At 42.6% G+C, this 18576-nt stretch overlaps 1 protein-coding gene across 2 annotated transcripts; it reads right to left on the bottom strand.

Annotated features, from left to right (window-relative positions):
• Nucleotides 1–2779: 2779 nt before the first annotated feature.
• On the bottom strand, nt 2780–16650 carry LOC124031284 (protein OS-9-like). 2 transcript variants are annotated; one of them, XM_046342353.1, is made up of 15 exons: nt 16442–16648; nt 15816–15998; nt 15227–15290; nt 14881–14957; nt 8253–8351; nt 7874–8075; nt 6296–6433; nt 6072–6172; nt 5936–5990; nt 5735–5826; nt 5416–5616; nt 5008–5215; nt 4467–4634; nt 3706–3815; nt 2780–3454 (listed from the first exon to the last, which is right to left on the bottom strand). In XM_046342353.1, the coding sequence occupies exons 1-15, from the start codon at nt 16589–16591 to the stop codon at nt 3314–3316; spliced, it is 1989 nt and encodes a 662-aa protein (XP_046198309.1). In that variant the 5' UTR covers nt 16592–16648; the 3' UTR covers nt 2780–3313. The 2 variants fall into 2 exon arrangements, with proteins under 2 accessions (XP_046198309.1, XP_046198310.1); XM_046342354.1 differs by lacking the exon at nt 4467–4634 and having other exon boundaries at nt 16442–16650.
• Nucleotides 16651–18576: the final 1926 nt, after the last annotated feature.

Raw genomic sequence — 18576 nt, 5'->3', positions numbered from 1 at the left:
GTTCATTTATTACTGTCAATAGGAAATTGAACTACTTTAGCCACAGGTTAAACTTTGATGTTAAAAGCCTCTTTATGGGTGAGTGGGCTGCACAATGAGGTACTGGAAACGTCAACATCAAGGGTGTATTCATTACGGAACCCGTTTAAGAACCAAACAAATCAAAGAGAGCAAAACTAGTTTCTATTGGACAAATTCGGATAGCTCCCTTTCGTTTGCTTCCGTTTAAGAAACGTTTTGCAACATAATAGGCGGAATAAATACACTTCAGTTTCTGATAATATAAATTATATTAGAATGTACAGGCCCACAAAATGTATCGGAATCCCTTGATTGGTTAATCCTTTGCGGTTTCTTGCCTTTTAGTCCCCGCCCTCTATTTCTATTCGATAATAATAACACGCAACAGGCACAACAATCATTGAGTGGCACCAGAGCATTGTAAAGTCATTGACGTAAGAGAAACGTTTTAACCAAGTAGCTACTGTACTAGAAAATATGATCCTTATGATAAAAGCTTCATTACTTTAAAAAAATGTTGATGAAAGTGTGAGGGTGTTATGGGGTTGTTAACAGAAAAAGCAGTCGTTTCCTTCATATAGACCAATCACCTAAAAATTGAAACCACAAATTCCTCAAAATATCAATAATCACTGTGGCATTTCTTGCCCATGTTATTTTAATGGTCTTTATTTTAAATCAGCTAGGTATGAGTATGCAGATTTTACAAGGCAGCTCAAAATTACTTTTAGGGAGGGTGTCCATCTAGTGTAGTGTAATAACTTACAATGTATCAACATTGGATCTGTTTGACCTCTTCACCCTATAATATCTCTCAGGGAAGTGTGCTTATAATGGTTTTAACTTCATATAAAAATGATCCCCTCACATGTTCAAGCCAAACTATTTATATATTTTGATGAGCTACAATTACACGATCACGACATGCAGGTTAAAATATCAAAATAAACTCTGAACCAATTATATTAATTTGGGGATAGGTCGAAAAAGCATTAAACATGGCAATTTAACTAGCAATTGCTACCTAATTTGTCCTATTTAGCTAGCTTGCTGTTCCTAGCTAATTTGTCCTGGGATATAAACATTGAGTTGTTATTTTACCTGAAATGCACAAGATCCTCTACCTTGACAATTAATCCACTCATAAAACAATCAATCAAACCATTTCTAGTCATCTCCACCTTCCAGGCCTTTTTTACTTCTCTTGACTTTATGAGATTGGCAACTTTAATAAATTAGGTGCATTACCGCCACTGACCTCATTCGTCTTTCAGTCCCTACTGGGTACCTGCTTCTAACAACCAATGAGGAGATGGGAGAGGCAGGACTTGCAGCGCGATCTGCGTCAGAAATAGAACTGACTTCTATTTTAGCCCTTGGCAAAGCAGATGCGCCTTGGCGCAATAATTGAATAACATAGATTTCTAAATTTATTTTTGCAACGCACCCGCGGTGTAGTCAGCCTGTGACGCCTTCGACATCTCTGAAAAAAACTTTGCACAAAACAATGCAGAGTTCAGGTGCTAGTCGGAACTAGGAAACGCTGACATTTCCGAATCGTTAACTGGTTGTAGTTATACATGTACTGCGTTCATTCTGTTAGCAAGTCAGAAACGTCCGTTTTCTAACCAGTTTCCTATGTTGTCCTATGCCAAGGTTGTAACTTTAAAATGGAGTTGTTGATAAGAACAGCTGCCCTATGAGCACAATGTTGAAAATAACATTTTTGGCTGAACAAATTTGACAAGGCAGCTCAAAATTACTTTTAGGGAGGGTGTCCATTTCTCTCACTAGATGAGCTCCAATACTTATTTCAGAGAAATTACATTTGAGTATCCTTTGGTTCTAAATGCCATTAGAGCTAAATATAATCTTGAACTTCAAATAACAGTTTTGAACATTAAAATTTTATAAATGTCAAGTTTCCAGAAACATTTCTCATCTTTTAAAATACTACAAAATCCATATGAAGTATGATTGCTTCAACAAGCATGTCAATTCCACAATGATGAAATTAACTTGGTAATGTAACTAAAGAGAAAAAGCTATACTAAATGACACTCGTTCTGATTTAAATAGTTCAAAACTGTGGTTCAACCTCTAAACCACAACAACATTAGTCTGAGTACCAGCCTCTTAAGCTAACATTCCACCCCTTGTCATTGCCAAAGAGACTGTTTAATATGTGCTGGATTTACAGGGGTGCTGCTCATTGGCTGCCAGAATTAACATATTTCCCTTGACAACATGTGGAGCATTGGAAATAGAACGATAATTTATAACAATTTTTTTTTAAACATTTAGCTGTTAGCAAGTTGAATTAAAGCATTTTGTTGATGGAATTGCAGTATGTATTTAGTTTGATAATTTAGACTTGTGCTACTGTAGAAACTTTCACAGATTGGTTTCATCTGGACAAACAAAAAAAAGCAACCGGATCCCAACATGTTCTGTGGAGAAAAAAAGTGACAAGAATTCCGATCGAATCAGGATCTGCTCGAGCTCATTAACAATAGACTGTTCATTGAAGATAGCAGAAAGGCCAGCCTCTTTGGCACATGACATGGAGTACAGAGAGTGGAGACACTGGTACCCAGCCTACAACAGCATGTGTCTCAATCTTTTTCAGGATTTCGAACCTGCATTCTTTAAACATTGCAGAACAAATCAAAACAAAATAAAAGATAAATTGAACAAAACCCTCCTTTTGCAAACATATTGTATTCATCCAGTTGTGAAGCCAAGTGTAAATACCAGGTCAGTTCCCCCAGTGCATCACTCATTGAGGTGATTTAATCAGTGTAGAGCAGCAAACAAATACAGAGGAGTAATTATAAGCACTGCTATGTGGATACAGGAGAGGGTATCATAGTTCTGTAGAAATGGAAAGTTCAACATCATATACAGTCCAAGAAAGAGACATTTTCACATGTGCAAATTGTCCAGTCCATGGTGTTTTTCACCCTCTGATTCCAACTGATAGCAATCAACATTGAAATTATGCTTTTTCAGCCTCTCACTAGAGAAAAAAAAACCTGACACTATTACACTACCACAGCTGAGACAATTGGATTGGTTTGTGCAAGGTACATAAGTGCCTGACACGGACACAACACATTTCTGAGTGTGGAAACAGGTGTGTCTGTGGACACTGGTTTTACCAGTGGGGCCCCAGGGGAGGCTGAGACTTGACAGTGAGTTCAGAGCTCTGACAGGGGAGAGGGACACTCCTTGTCTCCTAGCCTCCACAGGTGCTTGGTTCCCACGATGCGAGGAAATGTCTCCCCAGAGCTCATAACTCCACATCGTCCGAGTCCGGTGCAGTACTGGTGGACTGGGCCTCTTCCTGTCTCTCTCCCCATACAAATCTGTAGTTGTTTTCCAACTCCTGCTGTCTCTTTTGCTCCTTGTAAACCTCTTCTGTTCCCCCTGTCTGAGAGAAATACAGGGAAGAGCAAAAATAATAACTCACACAATTACTCATATATTACTTAAACCTCTTCCAAAATGTTGAACTGCTTCCCTCTCCATCAATTGCTTATATTGGTTTTGAGAGCAGTCGTTGAACCAAATAGAGAAAATGTCCTTACAGATATTTTTCAACACATATCAAAACCTTTTTCTAGACGGAAGAGAACTCTGTAGTGTTTTTTTAAAAGGTTGATTTTTTAAAATTGTAATTACCAGTAGGTTGATGAGCAGCTCTCTGAAGGACTTGGTATCTTCTTCAGTCAACCACTGGTCCCCAGCCTCCTCAGCTGTCCTTTGTGTTATAATCTTCACCTCAATTTTACCTTAAAAAAATAATTTTCAACTTTACAATACTAACAAGCGTTTCACATAAACCAAAGCGTGTGCCCACACATACTAGAATATGGACAGCTTAAAATGTGCAACTCTGCACAAACATGAATGTCAGTCAGCAACCCTATTGAAAAGCTTCTGACACAATACCACACAAAATGAGAATAGATCATAGAAACAAGACATGGAAAGCACACAAGAGACAGATGAAAATGGATGAGACAGTGTGACTGTTGCATCTACACCTCTTAAAATATATTTAATGCTATATACAAATCATTAAAATCCCGGCGGAAAATATTTACACAAGAAGCAACATAGTATCAGTCTACTCCAGCCTAAAATCAGATAAACCCATTTTGAAATGTTAATATGACAAGCACACCCAGAAGCTTCCTCAGATAATATATTCACACATTAACTTTGCCACACACCAGAGATCTGAAGCGAATTTAAAAACCCATTTCAACAGATACGAGATCATGCAAAGCATAGCTCTGTTTTGCCAGTGACCCCCTTCTATTTTTGGAACCTGACCTAAATAGCCCAAATTAGATGAGAAGAGTGACATGATCACACGCTAAAGATATCAGGAGGAAAAGAGAGACAGGCCGTGTGTTTTTGGGCACTCCCCTTCCTACCTTCGGCCTTCAGTCCCGCCTTCTCTAGCTGTTCTTTAACCACGTCCTTAATGTGCTGCCACTGGGGGTCACCTTCGCCCATCTCCTGAACTTTGACCTCCCCATCGGGACTGCTGCCTGTCTTATACTTAGTAACTCTGATCTTAACAAGGTCGTCAGCCGCTTGGTCTGGGGTGACGAGACAAAAGAGGGACAAACAACAGAGGTCACCTCCCAACAAGTAAAAGTAGGGCAACAGGATGTAGGAGTTAAAGCCAGCAATGTGGGTGGGATCACTCAAGAGTTTTCAATTCACTACCGGTATTCTATGATTCCCTTTCTCTATATATAGGACTGTAAGTATACTGATATAGCCTACTCCCATTTTACTCTCTCCTGAGCATTGAACAGCGAATCTCCATAAAGGTACTGAACATGAGATGGAACAAGAAATTATGACAGACATCTACATAGAAATGAATATACACGGAATGTAGATGTATGATCTATGAACACAGAGCCAGGCCCAGAGGGTGGAGGTCCAGGCAGAGAGCCCAGTTACCTGGCTGTCGAGGGGCCAGGCTGGGACTACCCCTGGCTGGGTCGTTGGCCCTCTGGCCTCCCTCTGTCTGGGGCTCTGCCTCTGTGTCCCTGGCCTCTTTGTCCTCCAGGCGGTCCAGCAGCTTGTCCAGAGTAGCCTCCAGGGTCTGGGTTGCCTGAGTGCGGTCAAACTCCCCCTTCAGACCTTCGGTCTCCAGTTCTTGCTGAGCCTAGAACAAAAAAGAGAAACCCCACAAAGCAACATTATCAATCAAAATATTAACATGTTGACAAAATAATGGTCATTTAGATGTCCATCTACCTCACATGTTTGACCAATAATGTAGTTGAGCACTCAATAACCTGTTCTTTTACAGAGACCCATTTACAGCCTGTACACTTGTCTAGCATCTCTAGTGTCTGTTCGCACCTCGTCTATGATGTTGTCAAACTCCTTTTGCATTTCCCCTTTCATTTCCTCAATGTTGGCAGAAGGTACTGAGATGTCAGCTATCTCCTCCTCAAACTCCTGCAGCAAGAGATGCTCTTCTTCATCCCCCTCCTCATCCCTCTCCTTTTCCTTCTCGTTTTGGAGTTCCTCTCGTTCTTGTTTGGCTTCATTTTCTGCTTTCTGAGAACAAACTCAGAATTAACCATATTGAAATGAAATGCACAAAAATGTCACTGAATTATGAATACATTGTTATGGGTAAAAGTAAACTGTGCCATGACCTAAAGGCAGCACTAACCTTTCTGTTGCTCTCTTTGAGATGCTGCACAAATTTCATCAGGTCTGCAGGGTCAGTGATGATCTTGAAGTTAAATTGTTCATCTCCAAAAGCTACGAGTAAAAAAAAACACCAGATGGATATTAACCAAAAGGAAAAAACTTGAAAGCATCAGAAGTGATATTACAGTGAAAAAAAAAAAAATCCAGTTTAATATATTACCATCCTCTGTGACCTCATTATCTGTGAGCTGATTATCATAGGTATCCTCTCCAGCCTGTGAAAACAAAACACTGTTGGTGCCAGCTTGTGAAAGACTAAGGCATACGTTCAAAGATATGACGATCACTGACTGTACCTGATGCTCTGAAGTGGTGTCAGTTGCTGTGGTACTCCCTGGCTTCGTCACTCCCTCCCAGAAATCAGAATCCTCGGGCTCTTCGGAGGTCAGAACTGCATCTGGTCCAAGAGGAATGAATCAAGAGGACAGATTATTTCTCAATATGATGCTTTCATTATAAAATCCTGCAAGCAAGCTGTCCAATAAATTAAGTACTTTGATTAAGCAAACGGGATTTGTACCTTTTGTGTCTGACCCCAGGACATCTGGGTCATCAGTTGGCGTCGCTGAGTCCTCGTCTGTCCCCTCGTCCCCAGCCAACATCTCATCAAGAGTCTTCAGCTCCTCTGAGATCTGCTCCACTTTACGTTTCGTATCCGCTGAAAATGAAAGACAGAGCAAGAAGCAAAGTTACATTATTCATTAGGGCTTGTAAAATCAGGAAAGTACCAATTAAAATATTTAGTCTGGCTCCATATCACAGTACATAGTGGTTCCTCCTTTAAAAAGTTGCATCATACTGCAGCACGTTATGTGATTGTCAGCCATTTTTACCATTAATGCTAGTTAGACCACCAGAGGGCATCTTTGAGAAGCATTTGATAGTAATGCCAATATTGAAGACTAAAGAATTGTACAACTCTTTTGTAAGAACATAGTATATGGGATTGATTTTAAGAAATGTAGCTTAATTAATTGAATATTATGGCGTTACTATTGGAAGAAAAACTAAACCCTCAGGGTTTCCGGTAATGCCATATTTTCCGTTCCATCCTGTATAACGTGATGGTCGGGAGAAGGCTACAGTACTAAGAGCATAAGAGGATTGGAGGGTTCTAAATTAATATCTAAGAGGCATTTTTCATTAGGGCAAATCTGATCTGTGAGAATATCTAATGGGCATTCATATCATTTGAAACTAATTAATAATAAATCGCTTTGTTTAAAAATTAACGATATTTTGGAGATGATTTTGTTTTCATTTAACCTAGTGAGCGAGAAAAGGCCATTCTTAAACACGGGGTGAGACATTCTCACTAATTTGTAAATAAAGTTTGTTATTTAGAATGGTTTATTTCTGTTTTTAGAGGGAGAGAAACCAAAAGCCGCCTCATGGGTCTCCCGGTGGCGGCTGGCACAGGTATCAAAGCAGCATCTGTAGTAATGCAGTGTCTTAGACCGCTGCGCCACTCGGGAGGCCCCATCCACAAAGTTTAATGCTGATCAATTGCCATGCACAAAGTACCAAAATACAGAGGTGTTGGTAAAGGTATATTGTCCTGCTAATAGCCCATAATGGGCTATTATAATACTGTACATGGTGTCTAGGTCAGGATAACCAAAAAATTTCTTTATGAAAGACTATCAGAATGAATGTTGGTACTTATTTTGATCCAAAGCCTTGAATGAGTGAGTCACTCAGCTTTATGTAGGTGCCGGGGATAAATGACTTAGAAATGACTGCCTAGAAGGTCAGCATCCCGGAGTCGCCTCTTCACTGTTGACGTTGAGACTGATGTTTTGTGGCTACTATTCAATGAAGCTGCCAGTTGAGGACATGTGAGGACTCAGTTTCTATTTGGTTTATGTCGCCCATTAATTGTCAGTTAGAGACACAGTAGCGCCTTGGGACCCAAAAGGATAATCAGTGCTCCAACTCCCCATTGCGCTGGTCTAGAACAATGAAGTAGTGATGCAGGGTACCGTATTAAACCACAAATTACCTCTAAGTCCCACAGCATAATCACAAAACATTTAGTTGAGCAACCACTGTATAGGCCAAGCACCCTCCCAAAGACCCCCAGCCCCTGTTGACTCACAGACTTGGGCCTTGACATAGTCCATGTACTGCTGGGTGCTGAGGGCTGGCTGGCACACAATGCCCTGGGGCTTGGCGGTGTAGGGCGGGCGCAGGAAGGGGTGCTGGCAGGTGCGGGTGGTGTGGACCGTCAGCACGTAGCGGCACGACTGGGGCTCATCCACACGGGCCACGTAGTCCCCCGAGCCCTCCTCACACACAAACTGGACGACACAGACCAGAGCAAATTAGGGGCCAGAAGTCATGGATTGTCAAGGAGCCACACCAGTCATATCTAATGTGTTTGGAGTTTTACAAGATTTATTAAATACAATACAAAACACAGGTTGTCCTTACTGATGTTTGTTGCAATATTAAGACTCCATCGCATAAGCTCTCACCCTGACTTCAGTCTCCCTGGGGTTCCCGTTCAGGTCACACTTGGAGCCATTGACATAGCTCTGACTGTGGTAGCGCTTCAGTCTGTGTTGCTTGGAGGCCTGGGCACCAGGGAGGAAGAGAAAGAGATTATTATCAACACATACACCATGGATATTCTACTGTATCATCAAACTGCATAGACCATTACATCAAATTTAAACACTTGCCCCCAATGCCCCCTTTTCCTGATAGACGTGTTAATATTGCACCATAAATTGTGCCTTCCTGTATTATAATGTTTATTATATTCTACTGAGCCATTTACTTTATGTTTGTAATCTAAACTTTTATTATTGTTGTTGAATTGTCCAGAAGGAACCTGCCAGTAAGAATTTTGTTGGACAGTGTAGCTTTTTCAAGCAGAAATTTGCTTCCTGCAACACTAACTCAAAAAAAGTTCTGGGACACTGTAAAGTCTATGGAGAATAAGAACACCTCCTCCCAGCTGCCCACTGCACTGAAGATAGGAAACACTGTCACCACTGATAAATCCATCATAGAGAATTTCAATAAGCATTTTTCTACGGCTGGCCATGCTTTCCACCTGGCTACTCCTACCCCGGTCAACAGCACTGCACCCCCAACAGCAACTCGCCCAAGCCTTCCCCATTTCTCCTTCTCCCAAATCCATTCAGCTGATGTTCTGAAAGAGTTGAAAAATCTGGACCCCTACAAATCAGCCGGGCTAGACAATCTGGACCCTTTCTTTCGAAAATTATCTGCCGAAATTGTTGCCACCCCTATTACTAGCCTGTTCAACCTCTCTTTCGTGTCATCTGAGATTCCCAAAGATTGGAAAGCAGCTGCGGTCATCCCCCTCTTCAAAGGGGGGGGGGCACTCTTGACCCAAACTGCTACAGACCTATATCTATCCTAGCATGCCTTTCTAAGGTCTTCGAAAGCCAAGTCAACAAACAGATTACTGACCATTTCGAATCTCACCATACCCTCTGCTATGCAATCTGGTTTCAGAGCTGGTCATGGGTGCACCTCAGCCACGCTCAAGGTCCTAAACGATATCTTAACCGCCATCGATAAGAAACATTACTGTGCAGCCGTATTCATTGATCTGGCCAAGTTATTCGACTCTGTCAATCACCACATCCTCATTGGCAGACTCGACAGCTTTGGTTTCTCAAATGATTGCCTCGCCTGGTTCACCAACTACTTCTCTGATAGAGTTCAGTGTGTCGAATCGGAGGGTCTGCTGTCCGGACCGCAGTCTATGGGGGTGCCACAGGGTTCAATTCTTGGACCGACTCTCTTCTCTGTATACATCAATGATGTCGCTCTTGCTGCTGGTGAGTCTCTGATCCACCTCTACGCAGACGACACCATTCTGTATACTTCTGGCCCTTCTTTGGACACTGTTAACAACCCTCCAGGCAAGCTTCAATGCCATACAACTCTCCTTCCGTGGCCTCCAATTGATCTTAAATACAAGTAAAACTAAATGCATGCTCTTCAACCAATCGCTACCTGCACCTACCCGCCTGTCCAACATCACTACTCTGGACAGCTCTGACTTAGAATACGTGGACAACTACAAATACCTAGGTGTCTGGTTAGACTGTAAACTCTCCTTCCAGACCCATATCAAACATCTCCAATCCAAAGTTAAATCTAGAATTGGCTTCCTATTTCGCATCAAAGCATCCTTCACTCATGCTGCCAAACATACCCTTGTAAAACTGACCATCCTACCAATCCTCGACTTTGGCGATGTAATTTACAAAATAGCATCCAATACCCTACTCAACAAATTGGATGCAGTCTATCACAGTGCAATCCGTTTTGTCACCAAAGCCCCATATTACTACCCACCATTGCGACCAGTACGCTCTCGTTGGCTGGCCCTCGCTTCATACTCGTCGCCAAACCCACTGGCTCCATGTCATCTACAAGACCCTGCTAGGTAAAGTCCCCCCTTATCTCAGCTCGCTGGTCACCATAGCATCTCCCACCTGTAGCACACGCTCCAGCAGGTATATCTCTCTAGTCATCCCCAAAACCAATTCTTTCTTTGGCCGCCTCTCCTTCCAGTTCTCTGCTGCCAATGACTGGAACGAACTACAAAAATCTCTGAAACTGGAAACACTTATCTCCCTCACTAGCTTTAAGCACCAGCTGTCAGAGCATCTTACAGATTACTGCACCTGTACATAGCCCACCTATAATTTAGCCCAAACAACTACCTCTTTCCCAACTGTATTTAATTTATTTATTTAGCTCCTTTGCACCCCATTATTTTTATTTCTACTTTACACATTCTTCCATTGCAAAACTACCATTCCAGTGTTTTACTTGCTATATTGTATTTACTTTGCCACCATGGCCTTTTTTGCCTTTACCTCCCTTCTCACCTCATTTGCTCACATTGTATATAGACTTGTTTATACTGTATTATTGACTGTATGTTTGTTTTACTCCATGTGTAACTCTGTGTTGTTTGTGTCGAACTGCTTTGCTTTATCTTGGCCAGGTCGCAATTGTAAATGAGAACTTGTCCTCAACTTGCCTACCTGGTTAAATAAAGGTGAAATAAAAAATCCTGTACAGACAACTTGAAACAGCGGGTGAGTATCAGGGGAGGGAGTCACTTCTGCTGTAGCAATCAAGTCAGCCTCACACGCGGTTCTTTCCCTCATCATATCATCAACCTGAACAAGGTACATGCTGTGTTCCAAAACCAACAAGCAGCCCGTACCTGCCAAGCACTCATTCTAACCCTAATGCAACTATAGTAAAATGGGTGAAAAACAAAGTAGGATACAAATCTAAACAGCTTGAGATTTTCCTGTACATTCTCTCTCAATTGGCTTATACAACATGCTTTTTGCATGTTTTCCAGCAAGTATACATGAAACTCTTGGTTTTGTCCTTTGTACGAGTTAAACACATACTGAATCAAATAAACTTTATTTGTTAAAATGCTCCGAATACAACATGTGTAGACCTTACCCTGAAATGCTTATTACAAGCCCTTAACCAACAATGCAGTTGAAGATAAGAGTTACGAAAAAATAATGAAAAGTAACACAATAAAATAACGATGCTATATACAGTGAGTACCGGTATTGAATCAATGTGGGGGTAGAGGTAATTTGTACATGTAGGGTTGTAGTGACTATGCATAGATAATAAACAGCGACTAGCAACAGTGTAAAAAAATTACCATACCAGGCAGTGATGCAACTGGGCAGGATGCTCTCGATGGTGCAGCTGTAGAACTTTGAGGATCTGGGAACCCCTGCTAAATATTTTCAGTCTACTGAGGGGGAAAAGGTGTTGTGGAATCTTCATGACTGTCTTGGTGTGTTTGGACCATGATAGTTCATTGGGGATGTGGACACCAAGGAACTTGAAACTCTCGACCCGCTCCACTATAGCCCCATTGATGTTAATGGGGGCCTGTTCGGCCCGCCTTTTCCCATAGTCCACGATCAGCTCATTTGTCTTGCTCACATTGAGGGAGAGGTTGTTGTCCTGGTACCACACTGCCAGGTCTCGGACCTACTCCCTATAGGTGTGTCTCCTCGTTGTCGGTAAACTTGGGTTGACCTTGGGTTGTGCCATGGCAGAGATCTTTGTGGGCTATACTCAGCCTCGTCTCAGGATGGTAAGTTGGTGGTTGAAGATATCCCTCTAGTGGTGTGGGGGTGCTTCAGCCTCCAGAATTTATGCTGCAGTAGTTTGTGTCGGGGGGCTAGGGTCAGTTTGTTATATCTGGAGTACTTTTCCTGTCCTATCCAGTGTCCTGTGTGAATTTAAGTATGCTCTCTCTAATTCTCTTTCTTTCTCTCTCTCGGAGGACCTGAGCCCTAGGACCATGCCTCAGGACTACCTGACATGACTCCTTGCTGTCCCCAGTCCACCTGGCCGTGCTGCTGCTCCAGTTTCAACTGTTCTGCCTGTGATTATTATTATTATTATTTGACCATGCTGGTCATTTATGAACATTTGAACATCTTGGCCATGTTCTGTTATAATCTCCACCCGGCACAGCCAGAAGAGGACTGGCCACCCCACATAGCCTGGTTCCTCTCTAGGTTTTGGCCTTTCTAGGGAGTTTTTCCTAGCCACCGTGCTTCTACACCTGCATTGCTTGCCGTTTGGGGTTTTAGGCTGGGTTTCTGTACAGCACTTTGAGATATCAGCTGATGTACGAAGGGCTATATAAATAAATTTGATTTGATCAGGCCTACCACTGTTGTGTCGTCAGCAAACTTGATGATGGTGTTGGAGTTGTGTTTGGCCTCGCAGTTGCGGGTGAAAAAGAGTACAGGAGGGGACTAAGCACACACCCTTGAGGCGCCCCAGTTTTGAGGATCTGCATAGCAGACGTGTTGTTGCCTACCCTTCCCACCTGGGGGCGGCCCTTCAGGAAGTCCAGGATCCAATTGCAGAGGGAGGTGTTAAGTCCCAGGGTCCTTAGCTTAGTGGGCACTATGGTGTTGAACACTCAACTGTAGTCAATGAACAGCATTCTCACATAAGTGTTCCCTTTTGTCCAGGTGGGAAAGGGCAGTGTGGAGTGCGATTGAGATTGTGTCGTCTGTGGATCTTTTGGAGCGGTATGCGAATTGGAGTGGGTCTAGGGTATCCAGGATGGATGCTGTTGTGAGCCATGACCAGCTTTTCAAATGCCTACCGACGTTTAGGCTGGTTTAGGCTGGTTACCTTCACTTCTTTGGGCACAGGAACTATGTTGGTCTGCTTGAAACATGTAGATATTACAGACTCAGTCAGGAAGAGGTTGAAAATGTCCGTTTAGACACTTTCCAGTTGGTCCGTGCATGCTTTGAGTACATGTCCTGGTAATCCTGTTCCCGCTGCATTGTGAATGTTGACCTGTTTAAAAGTCTCACATCGGCGACCAAGAGCGTTATCACACAGTTGTCCAGAACAGCTGGTGCTCTCGTGCATGCTTCAGTGTTGCTTGCCTCGAAGCAAGCATAAAAGGCATTTAGATCGTCTGGTCGGCTCGCGACACCGGGCAGCTCACGTCTGAGTTTCCCTTTGTAGTCCGTAATAGTTTTCAAGCCCTGCCACATCCGACAAGCTTCAGAACCGATGTAGTAGGATTCAATCTTAATCCTGTATTGATGCTTTGCTTTTTTAATGTTTCATCTGAGGGCATAGCGGGATTTCTTATAAGGGTCCAGATTAGTGTAACGCTCCTTGAAAGCAGCAGCTCTAGCCTTTAGCTCAATGTGGATGTTGCCTCTAATCCATGGCGTCTGGTTGGGATATCTACGTACAGTCACTGTAGGGACAACGTTGTTGGTGCACTTATTGATGAAGCCGATGACTGATGTGGTCCACTCAACGCCATTTGATGAATCACGGAACATATAACGTTGTTGGTGCACTTATTGATGAAGCCGATGACTGATGTGGTACACTCCTCAACACCATTTGATGAATCACGGAACATATTCCAGTCTGTGCTAGCAAAACAGTCCGCGTCATCTGACCACTTCCGTATTGAGCAAGTCACTAGTACTTCCTTCTTTAGTTTTTGCTTGTAAGCAGGAATCAGGAGCATAGAATTATGGTCAGATTTGCCAAATGGAGGGCGGGGGGGAAGAGCTTTATATGCATCACTGTGTGTGGAGTAAAGGTGGTCTAGATTTCTCTTTCCCTCTGGTTGCACATGTGAAATGTTGGTAGAAATTAGGTAAAACAGATGTAAGTTTGCCTGCATTAAAGTCCCCAGTCACTAGGGGCACCACTTCTGGATGAGCATTTTTCTTGCTTGCTTATGGCCTTATACAGCTGGTTGAGTGCGGTCTTAGTGTCAGCATCGTGGTGGTAAATAGAAAGCTAAGAATAATATAGATGAGAACTCTCTAGGTAGATAGTGTGGTCTACAGCTTATCATAAGGTACTCTACCTCAGGCGAGCAATACCTAGAGACTTCTTTAATATTAGACATCGCGCACCAGCTGTTATTGACAAATAGACACACACCCCCGCCCCTCGTCTTAACAGACGTAGCTTCTCTGTCCTGCTGGTGCATGGAAAATAATGCCAGCTCTATATTATTCGTGTCGTCATTCAGCCACGACTCGGTGAAACATAAGATATTACAGATAATGTCCCATTGGTTGTATAATCGTGATCGTAGGTCATCTATTTTATTTTCCGATGACTGCCATCTGTTCTATTGACCAACGTGCAATGGGAGTTTACTCACTGGCCTACAAATTATGAGAAGGAAGCCCGGCCTCCACCCTCTTTTTCACGCAAATGACGGGGATTTGAGCCCGTTCCCGAGAAAGCAGTATATCCTTCGCGTCGGACTCATTAAATAAAAGAATATTCTTCCAGTTCGAGGTGAGTAATCGCTGTTCTGATGTCCAGAAGTTATTTTCAGTCATAAGAGACAGTAGCAGCTACATTATGTACAAAATAAGTTTAAAAAGTGAAATGCAAAAAAACTTTAAAAATAGCAAAGTTGGTTAGGAGGATGTAAAATGTCAGTCATCCCCTCCAGCGCCATGAAGTAACACCACAAAGTATGACAAAATGCTTTAAGGGTAGAGAGGAGAGGGGCTGCATGCAACAGGGGATTAAACCAGTTACCTTGGCTGTTTCATTGTTCCAGTCAAACTCTGAATCATAGTACCCCAGGAAGAGAACATCCCCTTTGATGTCTGTGTCTGTGGAGAGATAAAAACAGACTATCATTAGAGGCAAGGCCTAAATCTAAATAGACAAAGCACCATCAGGTAAACCATGTGATGCAGTAGCACTTGACAGACAGGTCAACACTAGACCGGTCAACACCAGAGAAGTAAATAATGACGTGTAACATGGGGATCCAAAATAAACATGGTGAAAGTGTAAACAGTGAGTACAAACAAGATGATCCAGCTGTTGCTACTTGTGTTAACTTTTGGCAAACACCGTGGTTGAAAATAAGTCTTACCCTCAAGGTGGTACTGTCTAATGTGTTGTCCATAGCAGAACTCATATGTCCACCAGTCTTTTGTCTGCAGTTAGAGAATGACAAAGTTTCAGTTGCTATGACATTTCATATTCATGTTGACAGTGACCTTACAATACTAGAAGAATAGCAAATAGCCTAGGCAGCCTTATATGGAGAAGTTGATTTCTTATGTGCATATGGAGTCTGTCCAACTCAAGGTCCGGTAGATTACAAGTTCAATAATCCAAGTGACTTCTTCATCCATATACAGTAAGAGAGGTAGCTTATTGTAGAGACAATTTGGATGGTTAGGTTATGCAAACTGACCAAATCAGATAAGCACGATAGGTATTTAACTGTCAATACAAGTTGCACAACTCATTGCAGCATCCAACCTGGGCCAACTAAACTTATTCTCTTCCATTTAATTAAAAGCATGACTTTATAACTGTCTGCAATAGTTCTGGTGTAAAGTGGCCAGGGGAGAAAACTGTTTAGACATTGATACAATATGAAGCACTGTTGTCTCTAGGCAGTGGTATAGTATTCCTCCCCTTAGTCTTCTTGTGTGTGTGCTTGTGTGTCTGACCTTCACTAGGCAGGGGGCAGTGTGCATGGGCTTGAGCAGGTCTGGGATGCTTGGTCCGGTGTAGCCTTGGGAGTCAGGCTCAGAGGCTCGGTCCTGGTGAAACCTCACTGCCTGGGCTGGAAGGCGACATTCATACATCTGCTTGTATTTGCTGGACACCAGCATGACTTCTTCTGTCTTAGCCTGTATTGTAGAAAACATGACATAACGCTAGATAAAACAGACTCTATTATATAGCTAGTTAACGAGATAGCTAGCTTGGCAAGTATGCTATCTGACAGCTGCTGTCAACTTGAAACTGCATTTTCTAAACGATAGCTACATATTAGTAGATAGCTACATATTAGTAGGTAGCAACAGTTAGCACAATGTATCAGTCTGTGCATAACGGTAACGTCCGCATTGTTGACTGGGGCGCTAGCTAGCAGCACTATAACGTTATTTCATCTAATTAGATAGCTAGTGCATTATCATTTCATTCAAATATCACGACTAACGTTAGCAAGCCATTAGCCATCTGACTCCAGTAGCGATGTACAGTAACGTTAGATAGCTAACTGGGCAGAATCGCTGAGACCATGCATGCTAGCTAACGTAAACTATAATTTCTTAATTTCACGTCTCACCTGACCCATAATGACAGGATCTGGAAGAATCTGGATCCCATATTTCACCTCGTTTAATTCCTCTAGATTCAAGAAAGCCAAGACGGATAGCTGACATGTCAAAAAGAAAACGTACAATCCCCTCAACCACCTAACCACGGAAGCAGCCATGATAGCTAGTTTCTGCTTCTCTTTCTTCTATGGTATAAAAGCTAGCTAGCTACATCTGTCAAGTCTTGTTGCTGTTTATTTGTGCTATGGAACGTCATGGATTGGACAACAGGGACATCAAATACCACATAATACGGTATTATACATGTCAATCAAAGTCACTACGTTGTCCTATTGGATAATTGTCCATCCTTTCCAGAATCCCTCGTTTTGGACACGACTGTTTCCTCGATTGGTCGAATAAGTATGTATAGGCGTGGCTCATACATCATTGGGTGAGTTCGTTTTGCCTGGCCCGGTTCCCCGGGTGATTTAGATTTAATTTAACCCTTGTTAACCCTTGTGTGGTGTTTGGGTCTGTGGGACCAATTTTCAATGTTTACTCAAATAAAAACTATACAATTCATACTTTTTTCAACCTGAGACTCATTGGCCTTGGCTCATTTTCTGTGAAGAACATGTAAAATAACACATTTTAATTGAGTGCACACTGTGTACACTCCTACACATTTATAAAGCACATATTTGGTGATCAGGTCCACTGGACCCGAGGGTAATAAAAGTGTGGAAAAGTGTATGTGTAGGTCAAAACAAGTAAAATTGAAACAAAAAGGTTTGCTGTGTGCCTTCACTGTGTCACCCTCCTCCCTGGGCCTGCTGTTTCAACATAACACCAAGAACCTGTCTGTCTGTCTCCCTGCCTATCTGCATGTCTTCAGCTTTTCTCGCACTCTTTACCCTTTGTAGTGTGTGAAACTACACAATGTATTGCGGGAACCTGCACAATGTTATTACAATACATTATTTCGATACATTATTTTGATACATTGTAAAAATATACCCCAGCCAGGGGCAAATTTGGGGAGGGACACATAATAATAAATAGCTTGGCATATGTGACTCCTTACCATGGCATATGTGACTCCTTACCATGGCATATGTGACTCCTTAAATTTCAGAATATGAGGATCATGTCTCTGTCAATTCGGAGTCTGACTGAGTTGGAAGAAGAGGATGAGATTGACCCTCAGCCATTCCCATGACCAGCCCGTCAGCAATCAGCTCATCAGCAGCCGGCAGGAGGAGAAATATGGATGTCAAAAAAGTGTGAACTTGAATGATCTTCTTGTCCAAGGAATGAGCTACCCCAGATGGAGAAGCCAGATTGAGGAGCCCCTGAGAAGAACCAAGGAATGCGGGTTGTCCTGGACGTGACACAGGGTCTCTGTGGCCACAACATCACATGCGATAACTTTTTCACTTCGCACAAGCTGGGAAAGGAGCTCCTCAAGAGGTACCTGACGATGGTAGGAACAGTATGAAAAAACAAGCCAGAGCTCCCTCCTCAGCTGTTGAATACATGGAACAGGCCTATCAATTCCTCTAAGTTTGTGTTCACAGCTGACACGTCCCTAGTGTCCAATGTGCCAAAGAAAGGCAAAAATTAAGCTACATAGGGATGGGAGAATCTATGGCCAGGAACCTCAAAAAACAGAGATCATAGTGGATTGCAATGCCACAAAAGGAAGGGTGGACAATTTAGACATCCGCACAACCCACATAACCAACAACTCCAATACAGGAAGTAAGTGTGAGTGAGGTTGTTGCATGTGTGTGTGCCTGACTCTCCTACCTTTGTCACGTTCTGACCTTAGTTCTTTTGTTATGTCTTTGTTTTAGGTTGGTCAGGGCGAGAGTTGGGGAGGGTTGTCTTTGTTCGTTTTTCTATGTTGTGTTTTGCATTTGGCCTGGTATGGTTCTCAATCAGAGAAAGGTGTCGTTAGTTGTCTCTGATTGAGAATCATACTTAGGTAGCCTTTTCCCACCTGTGTTTCTTGGGTGATTGTTTTCTGTCTTTGTGTATTGGCCTTTCTAGGGAGTTTTTCCTAGCCACCGTGCTTCTACACCTGCATTGCTTGCTGTTTGGGGTTTTAGGCTGGGTTTCTGTACAGCACTTTGAGATATCAGCTGATGTACGAAGGGCT

The sequence above is a fragment of the Oncorhynchus gorbuscha genome, linkage group LG03 (assembly GCF_021184085.1).
Source record: "Oncorhynchus gorbuscha isolate QuinsamMale2020 ecotype Even-year linkage group LG03, OgorEven_v1.0, whole genome shotgun sequence".
NCBI classification, from domain to species: Eukaryota; Metazoa; Chordata; class Actinopteri; order Salmoniformes; family Salmonidae; genus Oncorhynchus; species Oncorhynchus gorbuscha.
Note: the sequence above shows the minus strand (reverse complement) of the source record. Positions and strands in the feature narration are given on the sequence as shown.